Source organism: Convolutriloba macropyga, chromosome 12, assembly GCF_964194025.1.
Source record: "Convolutriloba macropyga chromosome 12, txConMacr16.3, whole genome shotgun sequence".
NCBI classification, from domain to species: domain Eukaryota; kingdom Metazoa; phylum Xenacoelomorpha; order Acoela; family Convolutidae; genus Convolutriloba; species Convolutriloba macropyga.
Window position 1 is genome coordinate 17093938 of NC_134479.1, and position 27678 is coordinate 17121615.

Here is a 27678-nt window from a genome sequence, read left to right on the forward strand (position 1 = left end):
ATGTGTGCCTCTGTGTGTGGTTATATGTGCCTATATGTGTGTGGATATGTGTGTGTGTGTGTGTGTGCGTGAGTGTGTGTGTGTGTGTTTGTGCGCGTGCATGCGTGATTGCGTAGGAGATTGAGTATAAAACTCTCATTTCTTTCCTTTCTTTCCCTAAGATTGCTATTTCGACACTAAACCACGAAATTTATTTGAAACGTATAGGCACTTCTTGAGATTCAATATGGTGCAAAAAAATTGTTTAATTCATCTGGAGAGAAGAAAACTGAAAATTATTATTATATTTTCAGCATTTCTTTGGAAAAGGTGAATTTAAATTCTGCAATGAATTGTTGACAAACAAACTTATTTAGGCGAAAGCAGTTGAGCTCTTGTAAGCACTTGTAAAACAGTTGAATATACTGGAGTTTTTAAATTGAGACCTTCTCCAATAAATTTAATTTTTTGACTTAACTTTAACATTGATGTATTGACAAGAACATACCACATATCTGAAAAATAGATTTTCTCCAAAATTTGAAAGCGAGTTTTGTTGTTTTTGCAAAAAATTATCTAAATAGAGCCAGTTTATGTATATTTGTTGAAGGTGCCTGAGGCAATTCTAGTTTTCTAAGTTCTGGAAGAAGTAAGATGAACTGAAGCTGAACATTTATTGCCATAGTAACAGCAATTATGATAACTTACATCGCACAAATCCTAATCCTTAATATGATTTGATTGGATTCCTTTTTAATGAATTTTGTCACACTATTACTAAACTCAAGTTCCTGTAGCAATCAAAACAATCCTTTTTTAGGGTTTTAATAAATATTCTGTTTAAGAGGACACAAATGTTAGTACATCCGATGCCATTTTTTATATTGACACTTCGCAACAAAAAATTTAACAAAAAAACAGAGAAAAAAGAAATTACCACAAGTGAAAATTCATTTTCACATCCCACTTGTAAAACAAATGAATTGACTGTAGTTTTTAAATTGAGACCTTTTTTCAATAATTATTTTTTGGCATGACTTTAACATTGAGATAATGACGAGAACATATCACATATCCAGACAACAGATTTTCTCCAAAATTTGAAAGTAATTTCAGTTGTTTTTGCAAATCAATATCTAATAAAGCCAACTTGTGTATGTTTGTTGAAGGAGCCTGAGGCCATTCTAATTTTTTATATTGACACTTGGCAACAAAAAATTTAACAAAAAACAGAGAAAAAAGAAATTACCACAAATGAAAATTCATTTTATCACCCCACTTGTAAAACAAATGATTTGACTGGAGTTTTTAATTTGAGACTTTTTTCAATAATTTTTTTTGGCATGACTTTAACATTGAGATATTGCCGAGAACATATCAGATATCCAGACAACAGATTTTCTCCAAAATTTGAAAGTAAGTTAGTTGTTTTTGCAAAACAATATCTAATTAAGCCAGTTTGTGTATGTTTGTTGAAGGCGACTGAGGCAATTCTAGTTTTTTAAGTTTTGGAAGAAGTGAATTGAACTGAAGCTGAACATTGATTGCCATAGTAACAGCAACCATGATAACTTACATCGCACAAATCCTAATAATTATTATCATTTGATTGGTTGCCTTTTTAATGAATTTTGTCAAACTATTACTGAACTCAAGTTCCTGTAGCAATCAAAACAATCCTTTTTTAGGGCTTTAATACATATTCCTTTTAAGAGAAGACAAATTTTAGTACGTCCGATGCAAATTTTTAATATTGACACTTCGCAACAAAAACTATAACAAAAATAGAGAGAAAAAAGAAATTACCACAAGTGAAAATTCATTTTATCATCCCACTTGGAAAACAAATGAATTGACTGGAGTTTTTATTTGATACCTTTTTTCAATAATTTTTTTTGGCATGACTTTAACATTGATATATTGACGAGAACATATCACATATCCAGACAACAGATGTTCTCCAAAATTTGAAAGTAGGTTTAGTTGTTTTTGCAAAACGATATCTAATTAAGCCAGTTTGTGTATGTTTGTTGAAGGCGCCTGAGGCAATTCCAGTTTTCTAAGTTTTGGAAGAAGTAAGATTAACTTAAGCTGAACATTGATTGCCATAGCAACAGAAATCATGATAACTTCATCGCACGAATCCCAATGAATAACACGATTTGATTGGTAGACATTTTATTGATTTTTGTCAAACTATTACTAAACATAAGTTCCTGTATCATTCAAAACATCACTTTTAGGGCTTTAAAACATATTCCTTTGAAGAGGACACAAATGTTAGCACGTCCGATGCTAATTTTTTATATTGACATTTCGCATTGCCATATATAAAATTTATCTTTCATCAAATAAATATCTTTCATCAAAATTAGCGTTGTGATAAGTTACGCTATGTCCGTGAACAAGTTGCCTGTTTTGATTAGTTTTTCTGCAGTGAAACACACGTCTTAAATTGGAAAATCTGTGTGGATCATGACTAATTCCAGTTCCTAAGCCTTGCGAAGGCTTGTCAAGTCTAAATCAAGTCTTAGCCGAGACTTGGCAAGTCTTGAGTCAAGTCTTGACAAGTCTTAATTCTTGCTATGATAATAAACAGAGTTGTGAGAGGACGTTATTTATAATTGGTGTTATTTATTTCAAATTTTGCTAAAAATGGTCAGATTTTTTTCGAAAAATTCGTTAATTTGACCAATGCTTTTTTGAAATTAGCATCTACTAACCCAATATATCACAATTAATTACTAGGAAACCATTGTTTTTCAAATGGGCAGAAAGTAGTGTCCATTTGTGATAAATTTGGGTGATAGCAGAAGTTTTTCCACCCTCTCAAGTAAACTTTGTGGAAGTGCTCACGTTTTCTTGTGCTTCTTTTTTCACTTTCAGATTTTTGAGGGCAACTCATTATAAATAGCTGCCTTTTTCTTGCATTGCGAAACGAAAGAAAAACAATACCAAAAACTGAGCTAAGAATTCACTCAAGAGTTGTCAATACTTGACCAAGACTTGCTCAAGACTTGTCAACTCCTCGTCAAATTTTGACTCAAGACTTGCCATGCATTAAAACTTGATTAAAGACGTACCGGGTCTAAAGAATGACACAAAAGGAGCTTTGATACAGTACTGATCCAAGACTTGCAACACGATTTGTTCAGTGCTGATTAAGAGTTGACGTGCAGTCCGGGATAGAACTGACCTGTTTTTGGTAATTTTTGTTTGCAATCATGTAGTTGATTGTCGCTTTCCGGCGACTGAAATGCTGCTGCTTGACACTTCGCTATCTCTCCCTCTCTCTCCCTCTCTCTTTCTCTCTCTCTCACTCTGTGTGTGCGTGTGTGTGTGTGTGTGTGTGTGTGTGTGCGTGTGTGTGTGTGTGTGTGTGTGTGTGTGTGTGTGTGTGTGTGTGTGTGTGTGTGTGTGTGTGTGTGTGCGTGCGTGCGTGCGTGCGTGCGTGCGTAGGAGATTGAGAATATAACCCTCATTTCTTTCCTTTCTTTCCCTAAGATTGCTATTACAAAACTAACCCACGAATTTTATTTGAAACGTATAGTGACTTCGTGAGCTTCAATATGGTGCAAAAAAGTTGGTTAATTCATCTGGAGAGCAGAAAAGAAAAATGAAAATTATCATTACATTTTTCAAATTTCCTTGGAAAACGTGAATTTAAATTGTTCAATGAATTGTTGACAAACAAACTTATTTAGGCAAAAGCAGTTGGGCTATTTAAAGTTTTTGCTGACCTCGTTGAAAGTTGCCATAGTTGATCCTCCGTTGACACCTGTCATTTGGAACTGATTGCTGTCTGCGCAGATTCTTGACTCCAGAGTAATATAGTCGATATGACACAGCGAGATTGCGGGATTAGGAGCTAAAATGATGTTTAGCAAAAAAAAGTTTCTGGCAAATTTTTTCAGCGACCGTTCTGCTCTCCTTTTTGTAAACTTTTTTCCGTGCATTTACTTTTACGGTTAACAATTGAAAGTTATTGCAACGAAGCTTGTCAGGAGCAATTTCTAGAAGTAACTTAAGTTAGAATGAAAAAATTGTAAAATTGAGTTGATGCCTACCGATATTCCAGTTTTTATTCTATTTTTATGGAATAACCAACATTTTTTGGTTCACACCTTTTTTAATCAAGCAATACTATGTTTGCTGAGAAAACTCGTATTTGAATAATAATAGTCAAACGACTATTACTATTTTTCCTCGTGTGAACAGACCCGATTTCCACCTAATGCAAGAAAAATTGAGTGAATTGAGCATTACATTACAAAACAATCTTGTGACATCACTCAGAAAACGTGTAGAGTGTCTTTGGATTTTGGGAAAACGGAGTAAGATAGTCGATGGTGCCTAAAAGTTATGATATGTTTTCCAGTTTTTTACTGGATTGTTTTTGTTGATTTACCTGTGGGAGGACTTGGGGAATCCCCAATGACTCGAATGTGAATTATGACTTCCAATTGATCATCAGCTTTTGTCTCATTTTTGTACGATTCTAAAACGAGAATGGGAACAAATATGTTACCGAAAAACTACCGAATTATTACACTCTATTGTTAGGGGGGTCTAGATGGGCGCAAATGAAAAAGGGCATGTAATAAGCTCGAACTAGCCGCTCTCGTTTGCAAGCCTAATGAGCTAACCATTACATCAATTCGTAGTAATCCCACGAAGTTGGGAAACTCCTGTAATCCAATCTCTTGTCTTTTGTTGCTTCTCAAGTCTTCGCCTATCTATCCAAGTATACGTTATATCAGCAGAGCTTCTTCATTAGCTAATTTAAACTTATTTTAAACAAAATTCTCACTAAGGTGGTCTGACTCGCAATTATTTAACTTGTTGGACAATATGTGGGTCTGAAGTTGACATTGATAACATCCAATTCAACTAGGGACCTTTTGGGTACCGGGATGTTAGGGGGTTGAGAGGGAAGAGCAATACTTGTTCAAGTTTTACTTCGCTAGAGAAACCTTGGGGAACAAGAAAGAACGTAAGAACCGGTTGCAAGAGATGTGCAAGATTCAGAGCTTAACACCAGTTGGTGTAAATGGGTACCATGCGAGGCTAGTAAGTAAGAGATGCTGGTTCGACTCCAGTACTGGTCCATTTACACAGTAGTTGCACCTACGTAGACTCCTTGACAGGTGATGGGTCCAGATCCTAGTCTTGAGATTAGCCGCAAAAAAGAAAAGATTGCTGAAAACTGTGAAAAAAGATGATACGCAATTTAAAGGAGAGTGTTAAAAGGTTCAGAGAGAAAAACCTAATGTAAATTGCGTATAAGATAAGCTTGACTTAGTTTGACTAGAAGATCTACTTGTTCACTGTATACTTGGCTAGAAAATTGAAGCCTTGAGTAACAAAAAAAAACTTGAGAACGGGTTATGAGAGATGCCCGAGATCGAGAGCTTATGAACAGTTGGTGTAAATGGGTAGCACACTGGGCTTGCAAGTAAGAGATGCTGGTTCGAATTCAGTACTAGTCCATTTTCACTTTAGTTGTAACTGATTAGAGCCCCAATACGTGATGTGGAATAGACGTTTGTCAAGACAGAATGTCCAACGCCAGGATACCCAAAACATACCCAATGCTTGACTTCTTTGTTAAAACTATTAGAAAAAGAAAAAGTATTTAGCATAATAAAACCTATGTGAAAGACGTCATCTTATTTATGTGGTCAACTTAATTTACCAAGTTTCAAATGAAAACCCTCGCGCGCCATTACAATGCCTCAGATTCCAGGGCAACTTCATTTTAAGCTATCACAACCGGATCAGTTTATTAAAGATTAAGTGCAAAAAAGCAAGCTGGTAATTAGGTTTACGAACCGAACCAAAAGATCAAAAAGAGCTGACAAGAAATTATGGCATTGGATTTTGGTTTGTAAAACCAGAATGAAACTTGCGACGGGTAAAAATTTGCTGTTGTAAAGATGAGCGCAGGTTTTTGTGGAATTTTTTTGTGCGCTGTAAATAATAACCTTTTATTTTCATGCAAATTATTTGCATCAATGATTGAATACTGACCCAGATTTGATGCTGCCCAAACATACTTCAGATCCTGAAATCACAATAAACTGATGAGATATTTTTTTGGCCAAAAATTTTTTCATTGATTTGGGTTCTGTAAGTTGTTTAAAAAACAATAATTTCTTCAAAGATGTTTTCGAGAACATTTGTACCCTGATTTGTTATTTTTTGCCTAGATTAACATCATGAACGATTCTCGCAAAAGAATTGCAAATTTTGATTCATCTTGCAAAATACTTCTAAGATTTGAATCCGCTCAACACCAGGGTACTGCTGACAATTTCTGTCTACATGTTTGGATGAAACTAATTCCATAAAATGTTTCCGATGTCCAATCTTATCGCAACCTTTTGCTATGAACTACTCGAACACTCTAGTTCACAGAGAAATGATATGAAAAGCTAGAATTATTTCAAAAAAGATCACAATAAAGATATCATTAGTGTTAGTTATAGCAGTAATGTAAAACACCAATGATAGTCTTGTAGTACATGCAAAAGAATGTTTTCCACAGTTGCACTTGGTAAGCATTTTATAACGCAGTTTTTATCATATGATAGGATGTGGAAATCCTAACTTCGCTTCAAGATAACTTTTTTAATATGGAAGCTCAAATCAAAGAGCATTTTGGTAGAGTACTTACTCCGGGATTCGAATATGTAGCATGTGTCACCCCACTAGTGTCTGTGAGTTCCTGTAGAAATATGTTTTTCCCGGGATTTATCTGGATATCTTCCCAGGCGAGGTAGGAAGGAGGGTCCGGAATGTATAGTGCAATCAACATCCGGTTGTAGTCTGGGTGGGAACTGATGTAGAGAGCCATACGCCATGCCAGAATCTGGAGACATTTACATAAATTTTTGACAAAGTTCTCAAGATTTTGATCAAGGTTGAAAAAAACCAGGGAGATCAAAACGAAAGGTAAACTGGGACAAAAATGTAATTGAGTATAGGCTTAACTTTTTATTACAAAATTCTACAAAAGTTTCAAAAATCAACAAAAATTTGATCCAAAATATGCGGCTTTTTAAAATGGATAATTGCTAGGTATTCAAGAAAAATGCTCACACGGTTGGGGTTGATAAAAAAACTGGAGCTACTACTGCTGCTTAACAATGATAAGTTTTTCAAGGTCAAGCACAAATTACCTGTTCTTCGTGATCCCACAAGTTTGCAAGGTCAAGGATAGCTGCCGTCTTAGGGTAAGGAAAGAACTCCTCCAGGGACAAAAGGTCAACGCTCTCATTCACAAACATGCCCTGAATACATGAAATAATAGAAATGTCAGGTAAAAGCCCACTGGTTTCGTTCCCTTATTTCTTCCGTTATTCTTTGTTTGAAGATTCGTTATACTTGAAGGCTTTCATTCGAATTTTTAAGCGACTTATGTATCACATACAAAAACAAACTTGTTTGGGAGAAGAAACTTTGTCAGGTTGATGTGCCAGACCCAAGCGACCTGTGACCCTAGTCGAGGAATCAGCGGAATTTGAGCGGAATAAAAAATGCAAGAAATGAGCGGAATGGTCGGAATGAGCTGATTTTTTTAATACCTGGCTGCAGGGGGGCCACACGTCCTGCTAAAATAGGAAGACTAAGGAGCTGATACTGTGTCGGAAAATTGTCTCAAGTCTATTTAAAAACCGACCTCGAGATTTTTCCAGTATATTCTGTTTTTTTTTTACCCTCCTCCTTTTTTTCCTGCCTTTTTCCCTCCTCCTTTTGATCCTTGAGGTACCAGACCCAACCGGCCATTTCTAGACTTTGCCCTCGGATCAAACCGTGCCAGACCAAGAGGAATTCAAATATGCCGTGCCGTCAAATATAGAAGTAAAAAGATTTTTTTTATTTTCGTTCTTTACAGGGAGTTATCGAGGTTTAATCTTTAGAGAAAATAGAGTGAAATTTTATTCACATTTTTCCTAATTTTTGACTAAAATCTCGCCAATTTTGCTCAAATTCATTAAAAATATTTATGAAAGTGTTGCTGATTTTTATTTTGAAGACAAAAAAATGTCGGCTATTTTTGTGTAGTTTTTTTTCAAAAATTCTGGCTAAATGTTTTAAAATTCCGACTTTTTCATCAAAAACAGATATAAGTTTCTTCAGTCCAATTTGATTAAATTTGCAAGAAGTGCACAATTAAACACCACTTAGACAATCTTTGCAGATTCAAAGGGGGCTATTTCTACTTCAGCTTCATTTGAGAGGGCTCTGTAATTAAAACTTTGAGGTTTTTTTGCTAACTTTTTTCGTTAATTGTCAAAAATGCAGCATTTATTTTTAACTTTTTAACTAACAAAATATCTATATCTATGACATTCAAAAAATTAATTGTTCTTAATGGACAAAAGGTTTTAGCAGGGCTAGTTTTGGACAAATGTTGGACTGTTACAATCCAAAAATCATTAGGATTGTTATCAGTCGGTCTTTTTTAAAAAAAAAACGATTTTTTTTATAATAATTAAACAACAAAATATTTCAAATCAAAGCTAACTAGTGGTAGGTCCAATTAACTTCCTAATTAACTCCAAAAGAATGTATTTGGTTTATTACTTGAAAGCTTATGGTCGTTTTGACTTTTAAAAACATTTGATTTTCGAATAAAAAATGTCTTATTGAACTTTGCCTCCATTTTTCTCTTAGATTGATCAATTTTAACTGAATGTCAGCATTGAAAGAGTGCTTAATCTTTCTGTTGAAATCAAAATCGATCTTTAATGCGGTTTTAAGCCTTGAGTTATGGTTTTCTGGCTTTGATACTACTTGATTTCACATTTTTTTCTTTTTAGTTATTGCCCGTTTTCATGTTTTCTAGTTTTGTCACATTTTCAGGTTTTTGACCGTTCATAAATCACATTTTTGGCGCTCAAAAGAAGGCACAGTTGCTAATATTTAAATCCTTAAAGATATAGCTCATGGTTTTAACGGCTTCGACACTACTGTCTCGAAGAATTTAATTGAATTTTTTAAATTTGTCCTTAACTGTAGCCTTTACTTTGTCTTTTTAGTCGTATGAAAATTCCTATACACTGGCCCGGTTTTGTTGGCATTTCATGGAAGAGTACAAGAGCCGATATTCTGATATTACTAGATAGCTCATGGCTTTCATGACTTTGAAAAGTGTTGTTCCCCAAAAAAATAGTGTTTTTGGCAATTTTGTTCCTTTTATTTTCTGTTTGTTACCTAGTCTCGTTAATTAGAGGCCAAAATTGACGTTATTGTCGTCAAGGGAAAGTGCCAAAAGCAATTGTTGTCAGAGAATCTATTGTTTTTTGAGAATTAGTCATGACTTTAGTAGCTTTGACACGGGTTTTTCGCAAATAAAATCAAATTAGTTTTTGATTTTTGTCATATTCGACGTTCATTTTAAAGCATAACTCATATTCTGGATGATTGCAGGTCTCAAGGGCATGCTTTTGAAGAATAAACGAACCTTTTTAATTATATCACTTTGTAATTAATGGCTTTCATGTCTTTGGAAATAATTTTTTTTTCGAAAACAATTTTAATTAATTTTGCATTTTTTCTTTTTTGTCTACTTATTACCTAGTTTCGTTAATGAGAGGCCACTTAAAACTTTATTGGTGTTGGATGAAGGTGCAATTGAACATTTTTTGAGGGCCAAAGTATGGCTTTACGGCTTCGGTAGCGCTTTCGCGCAAGTTTTTATTTGATTTTTTGTTTGTTTTCTATTTGATGCTCTTTTTGTAACCACACAAACAACTGAATATCGACAGTTCCTCCTTCACAGCTATAGAAGCATTGGTAATTGTAAACCTATGGTATAATTTGGTTGATTTCTAATTGTTTTCATTACTTTGAAATTTATTGTTTTTTTTTAAAAAAAGCGATTTTTTCAACTTTACTGTTTTTGCTCTTTATTGTCTAATTGTTACCAAGCTTATTATCGACTGGTCCCATATATTGTCTGGTTAATTAGAAGTTATTGTGCTTAGTTTCAATTTTATCAGACGCTCTTTTGACTTAGTTATTCAGTTTTGTTTTTTAAAACGACATAAAGTTTTTGATGTAATTAATGTCTGTTGTTGTTGTTGTTTGATTTTGCTGTTCATTTTGACTCGCTTCCTTAGTATTGGCATATCTTATCAGTCTAATGCATCATTCTTTTCCACTTAGTTAATTGCTTTGGAGGCTATCTTTTGAGTTTTTTTGTGTTTTTCTTGAGTTTTTTGTGTTTTTCTATCTGTTCCTCATTTGGTAAACAATTATGCCAATTTTTTGATGAGTGGGGTCGGAACTTTATGTGCAATCGCACATTACCCAGTCTCCTTGTTTTTTTTCAAAGTCCTAACCAAATTATCCCCGAAATCTGGGAAGACAAGAAGCGATGAGTTGACGTCATAGAATATGAAGAGTTCCAGAGTCTGGAACCAGAAGGACTCCACCCCACGTGATACAAAGAAGGTGATGTCATGGTACCAGCTTGCATCCAAAAGAGGGTCGTTCAGAAGGTAGAACTCAGCTAAAATTAAGAAACGAAGCTTAATAATATTTGGACGAATTCCGACGCTAATCTGGGAAGATCTGACAATACTTTTGCCAGTATGCAAGATTTTTTCGAAACGAAAAATAGAACATTGTTAGACGAAATAAACAGATAAAGGCATTGTTTGAACATTACAAGATCATAATATTACTCGAAAAAGTTGATTTTATTAACAAAAACACATAAATAACGCGCGAAGAATTTAAATCAGAGAAGAACAAGTTAAATTTACACTAAATAGTTCAAGAAATTTCGACGACCAGCAAAGATTAGGTTCCATAAATTACTGAATGGTGATTTGCAACGATGATAAATTTGTTCTCCGGGGGCTTTTGAGTTTTTGCTCTGTACTTTTCAAAATGGGGAATTTTCATGCGAGGCCGGCTCTTTTCTCTTCCTTCAGTCAATTTTCCATTTTTGCCTACACTTCGCAAAGTAAAAAGAGAAGCTTAATTTCCAATTGAAAGGTTCCTTTTTCTACCTTTCTTCAGTCTGTTAGTTGTTCCTAATTTTTTTCCTGACGAATTGTATTTTTACGCAACAAGCGTTCTAAAGATTTATTTATACTAATTCAGCTCTAATCCAAAATGGCAAACTAAATTTCTGATATTTTTAAGGAGAAATCGAAAACAAGGATTAGTTCATTAAGGGCCATTCAGAACTTAACAACGGGAAACTGAGAAAAGAAGGGAAAACTTTTTTCTATTCCAATGATGAAGATGTACAGTGCCATCAAAGGGAAACTTTGTAGAAATCTTTTATATGTTTTCTCTCCAAATAACATAACAAGCAAAGTCCTTTAGTGCTGCAAATAGCTAAAAGTAACAATTTAGATTATCAAGAGTATAATAATTATCAGCAAATCTCAAGAGTAAAATAAGATAAAAGCACGAAATAAGGGATATTTTAAACAGGAAGAAAAAAAACCATCACTTTGAAAAAGGAAGTGAATTCTCACCTTTTTCAACACTGTGACTTTCTTCTCAAATTAGATTTGGATGACTTTAAAAAACAATTTTCCCAGTTCGCCAAAAATTTAATGCATCAGGAACATTCAGTATCTACTAATTTCTACTAATTGACATACGAACCATCCGAAGTTCAGTTAGGGAACTGTTGAAAACAATAGTTTCGTACTATTTTTTTTGAGTTTTTACGTTAAGAATGAAAAAAATCGTTGTTTAGTTTGGTTTAAGGCTTATAACAGAGAAAATAAAAGTATAGAACTCATGAAATGATCATCTTTTTCTCTTTTACTTTTTTGTATATTCAAAATTTTTGAGCCTTTTTTTCTTGCATAGGATAGGTATCTAGGCTTTATAAGATAGGCTTCTAGGCTCTATTGTGGTTTTTTTGGAGTCTCAAAGGCTATTATCTGGCGTTTTTTTAACGTCTTTTTTTATTTTTTGGACGTTTTTTTTTGGCTTTTTTTGGATGGTGTTTGGATGTTAATCTTGCAAGAATCTTGCAAGTTTTGGTTGCTAATCTTGCAAGAATCTTGCAAGACGGATGTTAATCTTGCAAGATTCTTGCAAGCCGATGTTAATCTTACAAGATCTTGCACGATTAACATCCGATTCCGACTCGGGGATTAAATACGAGATATACAACTTCTTGCCCCAAAAACACAATTTGACGTAATCAAAGTTTGACATCTTTCCAGGTCAAAATTTGAAATCTTTGACATCAATTTACATCTTTCCAGTGAAAAAAACTAAAGCAATGAAAATTTTTGATGAATGTGATTTAATCTCTTTATTTTCTGTGCGAGTTTTTGAAGTAATCGGGAGTATCATGTACAGCCAATTAACTGTCTGACACTTCTAGCATACAAAGTGATCGAAGCATTCTCGTGTTGAAATTGCTGTTTGTGTTTGTGTTTGCTACTATCGCAATTTAAGTTTATCTTTTTTCATAGATATGCGCTACGTTTTTCATGTACGCCAATTTTTTTTAATTACTCGAGGAAAAATATAGTTCTTTGTTAGAGGCGAGTATGGAGATATCGCCGCAACACTATCTCTAAAATTTCAAATTCGGTTTTTTTCTATCCCACCATTTGATCAGATTCGCAAATGCGAAGCAAAGGCACTGCTGAGACTGTATTATGTCTCAATCGTCTCATTCTTGCTATTTTTTAATTGAGAACCACAACTTGTATCGGTGAATATTAAGCTGAAGCATTAAAAATATAAGAACAGTGCAAAAAAGAATTGTTTTACTCAAAATGTGTGGCTGCAGCTCTTGATTAGATAAAGATTAAATTACAGTTATGGCAGCTTATGAGACATTCATTGTATATTATGAAAATTGTAATTACACAAATTTTATTGAATAAAAAGTTATTTTTTTGCAAAAGTCATTCTGCCTCTAAGCAAGTTCTGATGTGGCCACAAATCCGCACGGCACGAATTGATTAAACGGTTTCAGAGTGCTTTTAACAAAATCTGACTTTAGCTGTATTTATTCTTCAAAATTTTGATTTAATAAATTGTCTGGGTTAAATTTTTCGTTTATTTTTTTAAGAACCCAGTTAAACATTTAAAATTATGTAATATGTTTTTTTAAATTATGTTTTCAAATTATGTAATAAAAAATTATCTTATTTAAAATTAAACTAACTGGTGGTTTGACTGAAAAGTTTAGTAAAATGAACAATTTTGGTAACCTCACTTTCTCCTAGAGGAAACAAAAAAAAGAATAGAATGCCATTGCATGGATGAATTCTTTTTCGCGTGTGCATGTCAACAGTGCGCTTTTTGATCGCTCCAAAGAGATATCGGTCTCCAAAATGTACAGAAAAGAAAATTTTGCAATTATTTTGCACGACCAGCATCAGTTGCTGGCGGAGTATATTTAAATTTTACTCTATCCATTTAATTTCAACCCGAAAGAAGAACTGAAAAATATGTCATCATGAAGTTTTTATATAAAACAATTTGAACATGAGAATTTTACCCGTGAACACAATTCTTCGATCATACATATCGTCTGTATTCACGCCCAAATAGTCAACATCACCCAATTTCAAACTGCCCTGGGTAACCGACAAAAGGTAGTTAGGCGTTGTGATATAATTTTTCCGCTCATAGTCTGGATTAGGGTCCCGCATTCGTCTCTGGAGGCCTGGGAAGTTATCTCCCACGTGTGTGAGTCTGAGTTTCTCAATTGTCATCAGACTGGGAAAGTTGTAGCCTTGTTGGATTAACTCCGCCGCTAACTGTAAAAATGCCAAAATATTCCAGTCTTTCTAACATGATGAAAGTTATTCCTGAAAACTTTTAATCAAATGTCTTCCATGAGCTTTCTGATGCAGAGTGAGTTCAGAAGACTTTTGAAAAAAAAACCATTTGCAAGCTTCAGTTGCAGTCACTATATGGCCGCAATTACGTAACTTTCAATTGGGTTCTCAAAACTACATTTGAGGGAAATTTAGCGTGACCTATGAAAAATAAAATGAGCTCTACAAATGAGAAGAAAATTAGTTGACTTTAGCTAGGGTCCTCGACTATGGAACTATAATAAATAGTTTTATCATTCCGGAAACATCTAGGCCTTGATATTATCAAAAAAGAATATAATGATTATAGTCTTTTTTGATAATATCAAAGCCTCGACTAGCGACGGAAAATATCTGACTGCTTTCTGGCGTGCATCTTTTACTGGAAATTAATAGGACTCATGGATTACCTATTTTTACTTATCCCCTGTCGTGGTCTCGAGCACGCGTAACAAGATTTTTATTATTTTAATAATTGAATTCAAAATGGCCTAAATGTACAAAATTTCACAGGTATTTATAATCCATATCAGTATGAAAATTTACAGATCCGTCTAGATATAGATAAACTGATATGTGTTAATTTACACCTTAGTTCTGAACAAGTTTTTCCCCTTGCCGTATATGGCAAGTACTAGTGCAGTTTTTTGCACTTAACACATTGTTCTCCCTACCTGAGAACATGTCATTGCTATCTACTGGGAGGGTCGGAGAGTTGGTTACTGATCGAGTTTGGTGGTGGGAAGGTCGAATCTATCTCACAAATTTATGGTTTATGTACATTGATAAACTTGTGGTATGAACAAACTTGAATCGACGATTCGGTTCAAATTAGAAGCCATTATTCAATTTCACTTCACCAAACATCAGGTAAGAAAGTTTTCTTTATATAGCGAAGTTTTAACTTAAGTTGCTAAGTTCGCTACTTCTCGATATATCACATCCTCCCTCCTTTTTTAAGCAAGTTTGTAGGAATAGCTTCTCCAAACTTTTCTGGCTGTTTTTTATTTCTGCTTAAAGTTCTCGTGGCCACTGAAGGTTGTTCCCTTTCAACTACTGAGGTTTCTTCAGTAGAATTGGGTGATGCCACGCCTATGTCGTCTCTACTGCTCTCAGACTGTGAGTCAGTAGATTCAGTCTTGATGTCGTCAGGTTCCAATCGTGCAATTTGGTTGTCACTACCAAGAACTGTCTTGATTGAATTCTCTGGCTGGATGAACGAAGTGTTCATTCCTTTACGGATAATTAAAGTAGCTGGAACCGTTGGTGAACTGCTCGTCAGTTTGAAGAGGACTCGTTCACACAGATCAAAATCAGTGACTGCTGGAAGTCTTATTTTGCGTCCCAGTAGCAGTTCTACAGGAGTTTTGCCCCTCGTCTTGGAAGTGTTCCGATGTGTCATTAAAGCCCGCTGTAGGAAAGCGCCAAATGACACATTCAGATTTGGACTCCAGGCTTGAATAGCCCGTTTCACTGTTTGGATCGCTCGTTCAGCAATCCCATTTGCTGTTGGATGGTAGATGGGAGATTCCATCTTTTTAATCCCAAGTGATTCACACCATTGTTTTAGGTCACTGCTCACAAACTCAGGACCATTGTCTGATACTAATGTTCTTGGAATCCCAAATCTTGCAAAGATTTGACTCAAGTACACCTTCACTGTTTGTGAGGTTCTTTTTCCCGCAGGGAAGGCTTCTATCCAACCTGATCCCGCGTCTACTATCACTAAGATTTTACCTTGATCCTTAACGTAGCCCCAGTCCATGTGGAGACTTTCCCAGCTTCAGCTTCCGGCCAAGTAGATACTGTTTTCCCCAGGCTAGGCCTGTTTTCTTGGCATTCCTTACATTTACTAACAGATCGAAGAACATCTTGACTGATGCCGGGCCACCAAGCCATCATTTGAACTGCTGTTTCAGTTGCATTTTTGCCTGGGTGAGTCTCATGAGCTTTGGCCGTCACCATGGGTCTTAGTTTGCGTGGAATGAAAGGCACAACTCCTCGCAAGATGATTCCATTGTGAATGGTCAAGGCGTCTTTCTGTTGTTCAAATGCTTTCTCTGCTTCTGAGCACTGTTTCCAGATGCCGTTTTTTATTCGTTTGATGACATCTTGAAAGAGTCGATTCGATCCCAGCTCAGTTTTGATGTCTGACTGTGTCTCCAGGTCGGATTGGACGAAGTAGGTATTGTCAGGAGCAAAGCACACTCGACCATTGTTATCGTCATCATCAAAGTCTAGTCTGCTCAGAGCATCAGCGTGGGGGATCTGTTCTCCGGGTGTATACTTCAATTCGAAGTCAAATCCCATCAGCGCTATCGACCATCTTGTAATTCTTGCTGATGCTGTTTTCGGAATTTCTTTGTCTGGGGCGAAGAGATATTTGAGAGGTTTGTGGTCAGTATGTAGAGTGAACCTTCTTCCGAGTAGGAATTGTTTCAATCTTGTGACCACAAAGACGATTGCAAGTGCCTCTCGCTCAATATTGGAGTAATTTTGTTCGACTGGTGACAAATTCCTCGATACGTAGATCACAGGATGTCCTTCTTGTGAGAGTACCCCGCCTATAGCTTTCTCTGAGGCGTCTGTTGTCACGGTTGCTTCCTTCGTCAAGCTGTAAGGCTGTACAAGAGGGTTAGAACATAACTCGTTTTTGATGTTTTCAAAAGCATTTTGCTCTTCCTTGTCCCATCTGAATTCTGCTTTTCGAATTTCGTTTAGGGGTAGCATTTTGGTTGCAAAATGCGGTATCATTCGACCATAAAAATTTGCTAAGCCGACAAAGGACTCGAGTTGTTTCATATTTGATGGCGGCTTTGCATTTTTGATTTTCTCAACATGTTTAGGATCGGGTGCTATTCCTTCTTTGGAAACAGAGTAACCAAGAAAACTTACGCTTGAAATTGGTTGTGAGTTGGATTTCTTCTCATTGATGGTGAAATTTTTTTCACGTAGCCGACTCTTGACTGCAAGCATTCGTTTCTCGTATTGATCTTTTGTTGTTCCATATACCAGAACGTCGTCTTGGAATATGACCACACCCTTGATTCCTTTGAGAGTTGACTCAAGGCAATCCTGGAAGATTGATGAAGAGTTCTTTAGGCCCTGAGGAAGCCTGCACATCTTGAACAATCCTTGCGATGTGTTGATTGTTCATATTTCTTTTGCATCCTCGTCCAGCTCAATTTTATAATATGCATCTGATAAGTCAATTTTTCCAAAGTAAGAGGCCCCATGGAGATTATGAAAAATGGTCTCCTTGTCTGGGATTGGATAGTCCTCGTCCATAACTTTGCCATTGATGTGAACTTTGAGGTCCACGCATAGTCTCAGAGCTCCATTTTTCTTCCGCTGCCACACTACTGGTGATGCATTTGTGACCCCACCAGGTTGTACTGGCTCCAAGATACCCTGTCGTACCATTGTCTCAAGCTTCTCTTTGACCCTGTCTTGGAGAGGTAGAGGTACCTTTCTGGCTTTGCAGAACATTGGCTGTGATCCCGGTATGAGTTTCACATGCGCTTTGTATCCTTTGACTGCAGGTATTCTTTCATCACTCACTGCTTTGATGCCTTCTTGGGGTAGTATGTCTCTCCCAAGTAGCCCAATTTTTTTGTCGGATTGCACAACTGCTAGTTGTTGTTGCCTATACTGTCTTCCGTTCCTCATCAACATCACATGTTAGTGGTCCCAGAAGCGTCAGTTGATGAGCATCATAGGCCTCAAGACGTCTGACTTTCCAATTTAACTGAGGTTTACCAAGCTCAGTCCAGATTAAGGATGATATCACGGTGCTATCAGCACCGATATCAACTTGCATTTTTGTTTTATGGTCTTTTACTGTAATGTACTCGCATATCACCGACATGTTAAACACGTTTTCCCGTGTATAGTACATTCCCATCTCTATTTCGGATGATGTTTGACAAGGCAACTTACCCTCTTCCTCGCAGAAGTTGTTGTGCTGGTCAGATTTACCTGACTTAGGCTGGGTTTTACTTCTGCACATTTTTGAAATGTGCCCCACCTTTTCACAGGTGTTACATTTCTTGTTCAAAGCCGGACACGGCTTGCTGCTGTGTGGCTTACCTGCACATCTATTACACAAGTTACCATTGCCATTATTACCAGTGAACTTTTCACTAGGTTTTCTGAAGATCTTTTTGGAGTTGTATCCCACCTCTTCTTTTATTACAAATGGTCTATTACCTGTTGAGGAACTCGCAAAAGCCATTGCTTGACTTCTGAACTGTAAGCTTTCTGTCATTTCAGACAGAGACATTGTTGGCTTAGTTTTAATGCCGTCTAATAGTCTGAATTTGGCCTCAGGGTCTCTCAAACCTGAGATAAATTTTGTTTTCACCAATTCTTCCTCAGGGTTGGTTACTGTTTCAAGTTTTTCGAAGTAACAATAACGTGCTTCTTCTCTGAGGCGCGCTAGAAAATCGTCGTCAGATTCTCCAACGCCTTGGACAACGGACAGAAATTTAGCCCTTTCTGCCGTTACTAATCTTTCTTTAGGTGAAATATAGTTTTGAATTGCTAGTCTGATCTCTTTAAAAGGTGTGTCTAACAATTTTTTAGGGCTCATAAGGCTCCTAAGATTAAGAAGTTCGTCCTGGCCTCATATGTTAAGAAATAGATTTGTTACCTGTAGGTCCACTACGTACCGTCGTTGTTGACTATATCTTCTTTCTTCTCTGCGCGACATTTCGCCACAAAAGACATGATCCACGCAGTATAGGATTCAGCATTTTGCAGATCCAATGTTTGTCGGTCGTTTGGTGGTTTCGACACCATTGTCGTGGTGGTCTCGAGCACGAGTAACAAGAGTTTTATTATTTTAATAATTGAATTCAAAATGGCCTAAATGTACAAAAATTCACAGGTATTTATAATCCGTATCAGTATGAAAATTTACAGATCCGTCTTGATATAGATAAACTATTATGTGTTAATTTACACCTTAGTTTTGAACAGGTTTTTCCCCTTGCCGTATATGGCAAGTACTAGTGCAGTTTTTTGCACTTAACACATTGTTCTCCCTACCTGAGAACATGTCATTGCTATCTACTGGGAGGGCCGGAGAGTTGGTTACTGATCGAGTTTGGTGGTGGGAAGGTCCAATCTATCACACAAATTTATGGTTTATGTACATTGATAAACTTGTGGTATGAACAAATTTGAATCGACGATTCGGTTCAAATTAGAAGCCATTATTCAATTTCACTTCACCAAACATCAGGTAAGAAAGTTTTCTTTATATATCAAAGTTTTAACTTAAGTTGCTAAGTTCGCTACTTCTCGATATATCACATCCCCCTTTTTCCAACGTTAAACTTGCCTATATTCGCATTTCCCGCTTTATCACGGTAGAAAATTTTGTATCAAAATTTTCCCCGTTTTTTCCCCGCAAAATTAGTCAAGGCCTCAAAAGGAAAGAAAACCAAATTGAATGGAATACGATTTTGGGAAAAATTAAAATATGTGAAACAGAAGTTGTGCTGACGCTCTTTATTCAGGAATGTTGTTTATGAACAGTTAGAAAACTTACGGCTAAGTCACCCAGAATGGTACCGGAGCAGGTGTAGTTCATGGTGATTGCGAAAGACACAGCTGCTTCACTGCCAGAGTTGAGCGCAAGGCCAGGGTTGTCTTGATCCAGAATGTCCAGAATGTCAACCGTCGGGTGCTCACAAACCTGGGTAAATTTTTCACATAAAAAATCTCAATTAAGAAAAAATTTTATGGTTTGCAGTATTCGCATCTTATGTGGAGCAGATACAAGTAAATAAGAGTGGTTCTGAAAGTGGTAAAAACTACTTCAAGACTGAGTCGAAATAAGTTGACAAATTTGGCTCTTTTTGTCACTCAAAATACAATTTAATTTCTTTTGTAAACAATAAAAGGAATGTTTGAATGAGGGAAAAATAAAAAAAACCTTACATCGAAAGAACTGGCCTCGCTGTTCATCTGGAATGTCTCCAGACATTGACTGAATTCCTGACTTCCAGATCGGACCAGAATGATCTCCGAAGTTATCTCCTGAAAAATCAAGTTTTAATGATTATTCATAAATTCTGATTATCAAGTATAACTCTTGAGACGTGAAGAATTGATACACATTAATGATTGGATTCAGAGGTACTGGAGGATTCAAATATCCTAATTATTTCTAATTATAATTTTTCTTCTCATAATTTATTCCAGAGCAAAAAAGTCACTGATCATTTGATATTTTGAAAATTGATTTGTAAGTATACTTTACGTGACTCAGCTTCAAATCACTAAGAACTTGATTGCTTATCAAGAACAGCGTAGCTGTTCGAGATATGTTATACCACTATTTCGAAGTAACTACGTCAGAGTAACGACGTAACATTGCTTAAAACGCGCAAATTTTCAAGATAAAAAACGCCGAAAATTTAAGGAACTTATCATCTGGCTATGGAAAGATGAATTGTGCTTCTGTCTTCACATCTATGGAGTTATAAACATAGCCGACATATTCCCGGAAAAAAGCCACGATAGACGCTTGTGGCATTCCATGAATTGAAACAACTAAAGAAATAAGATAGACGGATTGACCACCAATCCTTTAATAGACCCTTAGACTTTTGGGTTAGATTCGTACTGTCATTTTTATGAGACACATACGCTCTATAAGTAATAAAGCCCTAATGGAGCTTTTTAAAAATTAATATGTGAAATAAAAAACTTAAGACTTCAACACTCAAGAATTAGGGCATATAGGTTTGGCAGTACCTAGATGCACACTATTGACCTTTAACTAGTAAATGTTCATAAAATTTAAAGTTCGTTTAGCGGGCTCAGAAGTCATTTTTTGAGCAAGTTAAGTCACGCAATTGACCTAAAAGCAGAACAAAAAGACGTCACGAACACAAATTTTAACTGCAAAGCAGTAGAAATAACTGAGATTGAAAGAGGTCCAAGAGGTCAGGTCGCAAGAATCCTCGATGAAAACGATGAATTAAAAAACATAGCAGGACAAGTCCTGAAATACAAATCAAAGAATTGAATTCAAAACTCTGAATTGAATACTCTACCTGACGAGCAGATCAATTGAACAATGCCAACCAGAACATAAAAATCATCTAAAAAAATGAGAAACTAAAAGAGTCAAAACTAGACAAAAACATACTCATTGCTAAAACTCTTGAAGCTTTTAAACCTAAGGCAAAATTTTATCACTTTAAAAACAACTATTACAAATATATGTTCAAAACCAATTGTTATTTTTGAAATCGGTCCCATATTATATCCGCAAGACCCGAAATAAATTCATTGGCCCTTGAAGATCGATTAACTCAGAAAATGACAGAAAAATTCAAAAAAAAAATTGTAATCAATAGCAAATTGTAATGAAAGGATGCTGAAAGTGTGATAAATTATCTTACGAACCATTTCTGTGGCTCTAGAAGCTACCCAGTAACCCAATTCCAAGCCTTAAGAAATCATTGGCTCAAAGATCGATAGACAAAAAATTTTAGAAAAAATTCAAACTTCAAAAAATAGAAATTCGTTCTCTTAAAAAGTTGAAAGCCATTCATTTGCCCCCTAGCAACTATTTAATGACACACTATCAAACCTTGGATGAGGTTACCTGGCTACTGAGGCGAGAAAAAATAAATAAAAAACAAATGTTTTAAAAAAACTTGAAAAAAATTTCAAATTCTGTCAAAAAGATTCTAAACGTCGAAAGTTTAAATGGTTGAAAATAAATCCATTGAAACTAAAAACCATGCAGTAACTTTTTATCAGATTGTGGAATAGGTTCTTTTGCACTTGAAAAAGGACGAATATCAAAAACTGACAAAAACTTTAGGAAACCTTAAAAAATTGCAGATTTTATATTAAAAAATTCTAAAACTCGAGACTTTAAAAAGTTAAAAACCATATCATTGTTACTAGAAACTATGCTGTGCCTTATTAACAAAGTTCAAAGAAGTTTACCGGGTCCCTGAAGCTAGAAAAAACTGAAAAAACGGTTAAAACTTTCAAAAACCTGAAAAAAATGCGAATTTTGTCAAAAAAAAAGCTAAAATTTGTGATATTCAAAAGTTGAAACCTATTTCATGGAAACTAAAATTTTTTCAGTAATTTATTATTCAGCTCCTAACGAGATTTTCTGGCCCAGGAGATTCATACAACTTGAATGACGACAAAATTCTCAAAAAATATGAAAAAAAATTCAAGTTTTGTCAAAAAATGCTAAAGTTTATTATGGCAAAAAGTTGAAAACCATTCCATTACCACTAGAAATTATGCAGTAATCTATCATCAAACTCTAGAGGAGGTTTTTTGACACCTAGGGCTAAAAAACTGAAAAAATGACAAAAATTTTCAAAAAAACCTGAAAAAATTAGCAAAATTTAGTATCATTTTGTGTGTTTGTGTTTGTAGTACCAAAACATATAACACATAAAATGGTCATTGGAAGCAATTTTGTCTCACAAAAGGCCTTCTTTTAAAAACTTTTAAAAACTTCAACATAAGACTAATAAAAACAAAAAATCACAAAAAAAACATTAAAAATTGCACACCATTTTTAGCCCAAAAACTCCTAAAAATGACATTTTAACCTTAAATTAAGGCCATCCTATCAGCTGCACTACTATAAGCACTTGAAGGACCACTAAAGCCCACTTTGGGCATCTAATGAAATTTAATGCCCACTGGGATTTACCTGCTTATCCCGTTTTGAAAGATCGAAGTCATTGAAAAATGTGTGAACACATCTTAAAAAAAACAGCGCACCAATACAATTCAAATTCGTTGAATTGTAAAAACATAGCAAGATAAGTACTGGCGTACAATTCAAAGAAATTTCATTGACTGAACAAAAAACTACACTTAGAACAGACTATGAGTGAATTGGGAAAACCATCTCCAAAAATAAGAAAAAAAAACAGAAAATCAAAGTCAAAATGCCACATGTGAGCATAAAACCACTAGTGAGATGAATAAATCTGGTCCAAGCACCGATTTCTTACTCCGCTTGAACATTCGAGTTAAAAAATTTCACGCGGCAAAAATCACTCCTCCAACTTGACTTCAAAAATGACAATGTGTGAACAGATCGTAAGAAAAAAAGACAGCGCCTCCAAAACAATTCAAATTCGAATTTGAATTGTAATAAAAAACCACAATGACCCCAAAAATAGCCGCTATTGTTTCGCGGCTATTAATCATAACGAAAAATGAATCTCTTATAGAAATTAAATGAACCACACTAACCAAATTAGGACATTCTTCCAAGTCCACGTCGAAGACTCCTTTGAAGTCGATTGCGAAATCGAAGTACTTCTGGTCAGTGTAGAGAGAGTGGTGCTTCCTTGTGACCATAATCTTGTCATACTCTGCTATCAGGGTACCACTCTCGTTCCAGAAGTTGATCTCTTCCAGGAACTCAATATTTCTGCAACATAACCCAGCACCCCTGGCTTACGATTGGGCTAATGAAAGACTTTTAAAACTCTGGTGTTGGTGGTGACAAAAGTGCTTATAAATACACTGTATAGTTGAGTGCGGTGAGAAACTTCCTATTTACATCGTCGACTTTGAGACGGAAGCTGTTATGCAATGCACCTAATTTAAACGCGTGTTTCCGCTCACATCAATTAGGGTGAAAAAAATCATGCACCAGATTTCAACGAAGGAATGTAATATAGTACTCGAATTAATCTTTCATAATTTTGTAGTTAATATCATGTATAACATAAACTAGGACGCATGGTAAATGCAACGTAATTACAATGGAGCGTCTGCTGTCGAAGTTTCAGCTTAAGTGAAGCGCATTTTTGAGAAATCCGCCGAATTCGCTGATATATTGCAGCCCTTAATGGAGTTGAATGCAATAGTTTTTCAAAATTTTGGCCCTTTTCTGTTCAGGTCATACAGAAACTAAGCTTTTTTTGACATAATAATTAGCAAGATTCTCGATCTGGTGTGTCTAACCGTTCTTTCATGATCATTCGGGGTTCTATCTCCCTGACTGGGTTTGGGGTGGTACATCCTTGTATCTTGAGGATCTGTCTCACTTGATACACTGTGCTCGTGTCATAGGGCGAGGGGTGGATCGTTGCCCGGATTGACAGATCCTGTCCTTTGGTCACATTGTTGAACAAAATGTCCAACTCACATGGGAACTGAAAATATCATAACTAAGGCCTAACTATTTCACAGCAAAGTAAGCGAAATGTTTGTGAGAGAGACCAGATATTTTTCATTATTGCTTGAATTTTTGGTGAAATATTTGAGTATCGCCCATTTTCCCGAAAATTTGGCGACAAAAAACGAATCTACCTGCAAAAAAGCGCTATGTTGATGAAATATGTTACTGATATGACCTCTGCAATACACAATTAACCTTTTTTCGATTATTATGAACCAAATAATTGCGCCTTGATTTAACCTTTAAAAGGGACTAGCATGCATACTTGAGGGGTAGAAACGCAAATCTGTTATAATAACAAGAATTGTATCAGACAAAATTGGTCAATGGAAAAAAAAACTCAGAAGCACTTTAAGCAACTTCGATCGTTTCGGTCTGTGACTTTCCAGATTGTACAACAACTGTCGAGTATTTTCCATTATAGCCCGTACCTAAGATTCAGTCACAATCAGTACAGATTTAGACCAATTTCAGATAAATTTCAACATTAAGTGCTGACTTAGGAGGATTTCAGAACCAACTGTGAAGTGATTTCTGCTTTTCTCTGAATCAGAGCAAAATTCAGAGAAAAGAATCGGCATTCTTCTGAATCAGAAGATAATTCAGAATGAATCATTGAATTAGCTCTGAATCGGACGAATTCAGCGCAAAATGTGACTTGCATTAGACTCTGACTCAGTACTGAATTCGAATTAGAGTTAGGTACGGGAGGCATTAAGCTCAGTGGTCATGAAACGTACAGACCCCTTCCCCGTTACCGCAAACAATAATCTTTGGAAAACTATGGTTTCGAGGGGCGTAATTGGAAGCATAATGCAAAACTCCGTTTTTCTGTTATTTTATAGTTTTGTGCAAAATATTTCCCATAAAAGGATTGTAGAGTCGCCTTAAGCTTGTCTGAGGTAGAAAAGAGGTAGAATGTTGTTTCAGATCTAAACATGTTATCTATTCATCATCGTCACCATGAAGCTTCGTAGCTTTTTCGCAGTCAGTTTCCTTCAATTTTTTAAGTTGAGCTGTACCTCTCAAATGGCGCTGCAAACAAAATCTAAGATGCAATCCAGTTTGCTGAAATTTCCGAAGTTCGTTTAGGCAAGTTCACGGCCAAAATCCACAAAGTCTTATCTCCGACTATTAGCCATTTTCGTACAGTTCACGTTTCTGACTCTGATTCCATATCGGGAATCCCGGATCAATCAAACACAGAATTGCAAGCTTGAAAAACAGAGTTCCTTATCGCGAAAACTACTACCATAAACTGCATGAAGTAAAAACAAACCGTCAACCAAAGTGCAAAAAAGAATTCCCTGCAAAAACAATGGTAGCAAAGCTTTTAAGAAGACAAGTGGAAAGAGACTTGGAAGTCAAAATTCGCAAAAATGGGGATACTTATGAAAATCCTCAACGCAAAACAATCAGAGACACAATGAAATCTAGTGTTCCAGGTCAGGTTATTATGTTAAAAAATTCTGGACGTTTTTTTGTGTTCTCGTTTCCTTTTTGTTCTTGTTTTTGTTACTCAATAAAGGATCGTGCCAATATGTACATATCATGATAGATTTTTCATTGCTTTCAAAAAAAAACTTTTTTCCCGACAGTTTTGTAGCAATAGAAAAAAATATATAAAGCGGGCTTTGATTGTATGATTAATAAAAAAATTTAGACCCATTTCAATAAGATGCAAGTTGTTTCATATGAAATCTCTCAAAACGTAGATTTGTACATTTTTTCCGTATCAGTTTGAACATTTTGAACTTATTAAAATACCACGTCTTACACCAATGGTACTATTAAAGTAGTTCTGTTCCAAATTTGCATGAATTTCATCTATTGCTCCAGATGAAAATTTTCAAATTTTTTTTAGGCTAGACTATTTTTTTTTACAAAAAAAATAGGTTCTGAACTTGGTGCACCTTTTGTTACAAATAGAGAAACACAGAAATCTTTTCCTGAAATGTAAATCAAAAATTTTTGGTTGTTGCTTCAAGGTGAGAAACAAAGTTTGTCCCTTTTTTCCAATTATTTTTGTGTAATATAAATCTCTGTCAGACTTGCAAATTAAAAATGTTTTCTGCCGTTGTTTTCTTCGACAAAACCGTTTTATTTCGTCTTACGAGTCCTAATTTGACTTCATCCTCAGTATTATTACAAAAATTTAATTTTTATTCTTTTCTAAAAACATCTGGAAAAGGAGTAGGGATCTCGATCGATGATTTTAATTCAATTTAACTTTTGCTGATGTTGTGAATTGCTAGAAACCCTATTTCAAAATTTACAACAGAAATTGTTACGTGGCCTTCTTGTCATTTTTTGGTGCCAAAAGACAGGTAGAGACGAATCAATAGTCTTTAAAAATCTGTATTTGAATTAGTCAATAAACACGAGTTTGGGGAATCACAGAGGATTAAAAAAAATGATTAACAGCTTCTTTTAACTCTTAAATGTTTTTTTTCTCAGATACTTTATAAACTGAATGTACTTTTTATCAACGGGAAGAAATTCAACAAGGTTTCGAAGAAAAGTTATTATTTTTTTAGAGCATCTTTAATTGTGATTGTTTAAGAAGGCTTTCAACAAAGAACTAAACAATATTTGAACCAAGTCAAACAGAAATTTTAAAAAAGGTTTATTTTTAAGGCAACGAAAATTCCAGGAAACTTATACTGTTGGATAAGTTCCAGGAAACTTATAAGTCCAATTCATTGCCAAGAATCGATTGGAAGTTGACTTCAGTACCACTGATTCTGTTTTATTAAATAATCAGACCACAGAGATCCGTCAAAATATCTCTATGTGAAGTTATTGAAGTTTTGGAAACCTTTCATCTTCTTCGAGAATATTATTTGCATTGCTTTCCGTTTAACTATTGTCCCACATTTTACACTCTTTTTTAGGACACTTTAATCCCTTAGTTGTGTTCAGCCGAAGGATTCTCTTTGAGTTGGAAACTGTTCCTCAATTTATAAATCAGAAACACTATATAAAAGTCCACTTGAGGACAATTAATATTGAATTTAAAAGTACGCTCAGAAATTATGAAACGGGAAGTTAAATGGATTCAACAAAAGACACTCTCTCTTATTTCGTCACAATATTTCTAAATTCAAAGAATTTTTTTGTATTTTCTATTGATATTTGTTTGCTGCTAGAAGTGTCAAAGAAAAGAAATATTTTAAATAATTGATCGTTTTACTTTTGAAATATCAGGAAACTACGTTTTATGTGTCTCTCCTGACTTTGTAATTATATAGGTTTCGGAAAATACAGGTTTGTCTTACTATCGTTTGCGGAAAAAAAAATCACGGAAAAACCCACGTCCAAAATTAGATAGGAGAAAGCCCGCGCAAAGAAAACCCCAAGGAAGAAAAACCCCACGGAAATAAATTCCCACTTGAAAATCAAAGAGGTAAAACCAATCAAATTAAACTAAATGAAATATAAAATCAGACTAAGGCGAATATTTAGCTAGATGTTGCCAAAAAGCGATTAACTTGAAAGACTTGCGTTTTTTTTTCAAATTTTTGCGCCTGTTTCCGAATTTGAAATTAATACCGAAATTGGGTATGGAAAGACCGTTGGTCGGCTTATGAAAAGACTTTAGGTCAACCCTTACTAGGAGGTCGACGGTGTATTTAATGTAGGGAAATACCCCCCCCCCCCCCCGCCCTAGGTCGACTTTAT

The 27678-nt window shown here is 35.4% G+C and overlaps 1 protein-coding gene across 1 annotated transcript in view; it reads right to left on the bottom strand.

The window, feature by feature from the left end:
• LOC142351164 (uncharacterized) overlaps window positions 1-27678 on the bottom strand; it is a 264396-nt gene that overhangs the window by 61815 nt on the left and 174903 nt on the right. The window contains exons 9-19 of the mRNA XM_075403279.1: window positions 23781-23971; window positions 23061-23241; window positions 19749-19847; window positions 19357-19503; window positions 13481-13742; window positions 10329-10498; window positions 7161-7271; window positions 6656-6850; window positions 6010-6043; window positions 4388-4477; window positions 3720-3847 (exon numbers count right to left, since the gene is read on the bottom strand). Coding sequence (XP_075259394.1) covers window positions 3720-3847; window positions 4388-4477; window positions 6010-6043; window positions 6656-6850; window positions 7161-7271; window positions 10329-10498; window positions 13481-13742; window positions 19357-19503; window positions 19749-19847; window positions 23061-23241; window positions 23781-23971 — 1608 coding nt within the window. The remainder of the gene's footprint in view (window positions 1-3719; window positions 3848-4387; window positions 4478-6009; window positions 6044-6655; window positions 6851-7160; window positions 7272-10328; window positions 10499-13480; window positions 13743-19356; window positions 19504-19748; window positions 19848-23060; window positions 23242-23780; window positions 23972-27678) is intronic.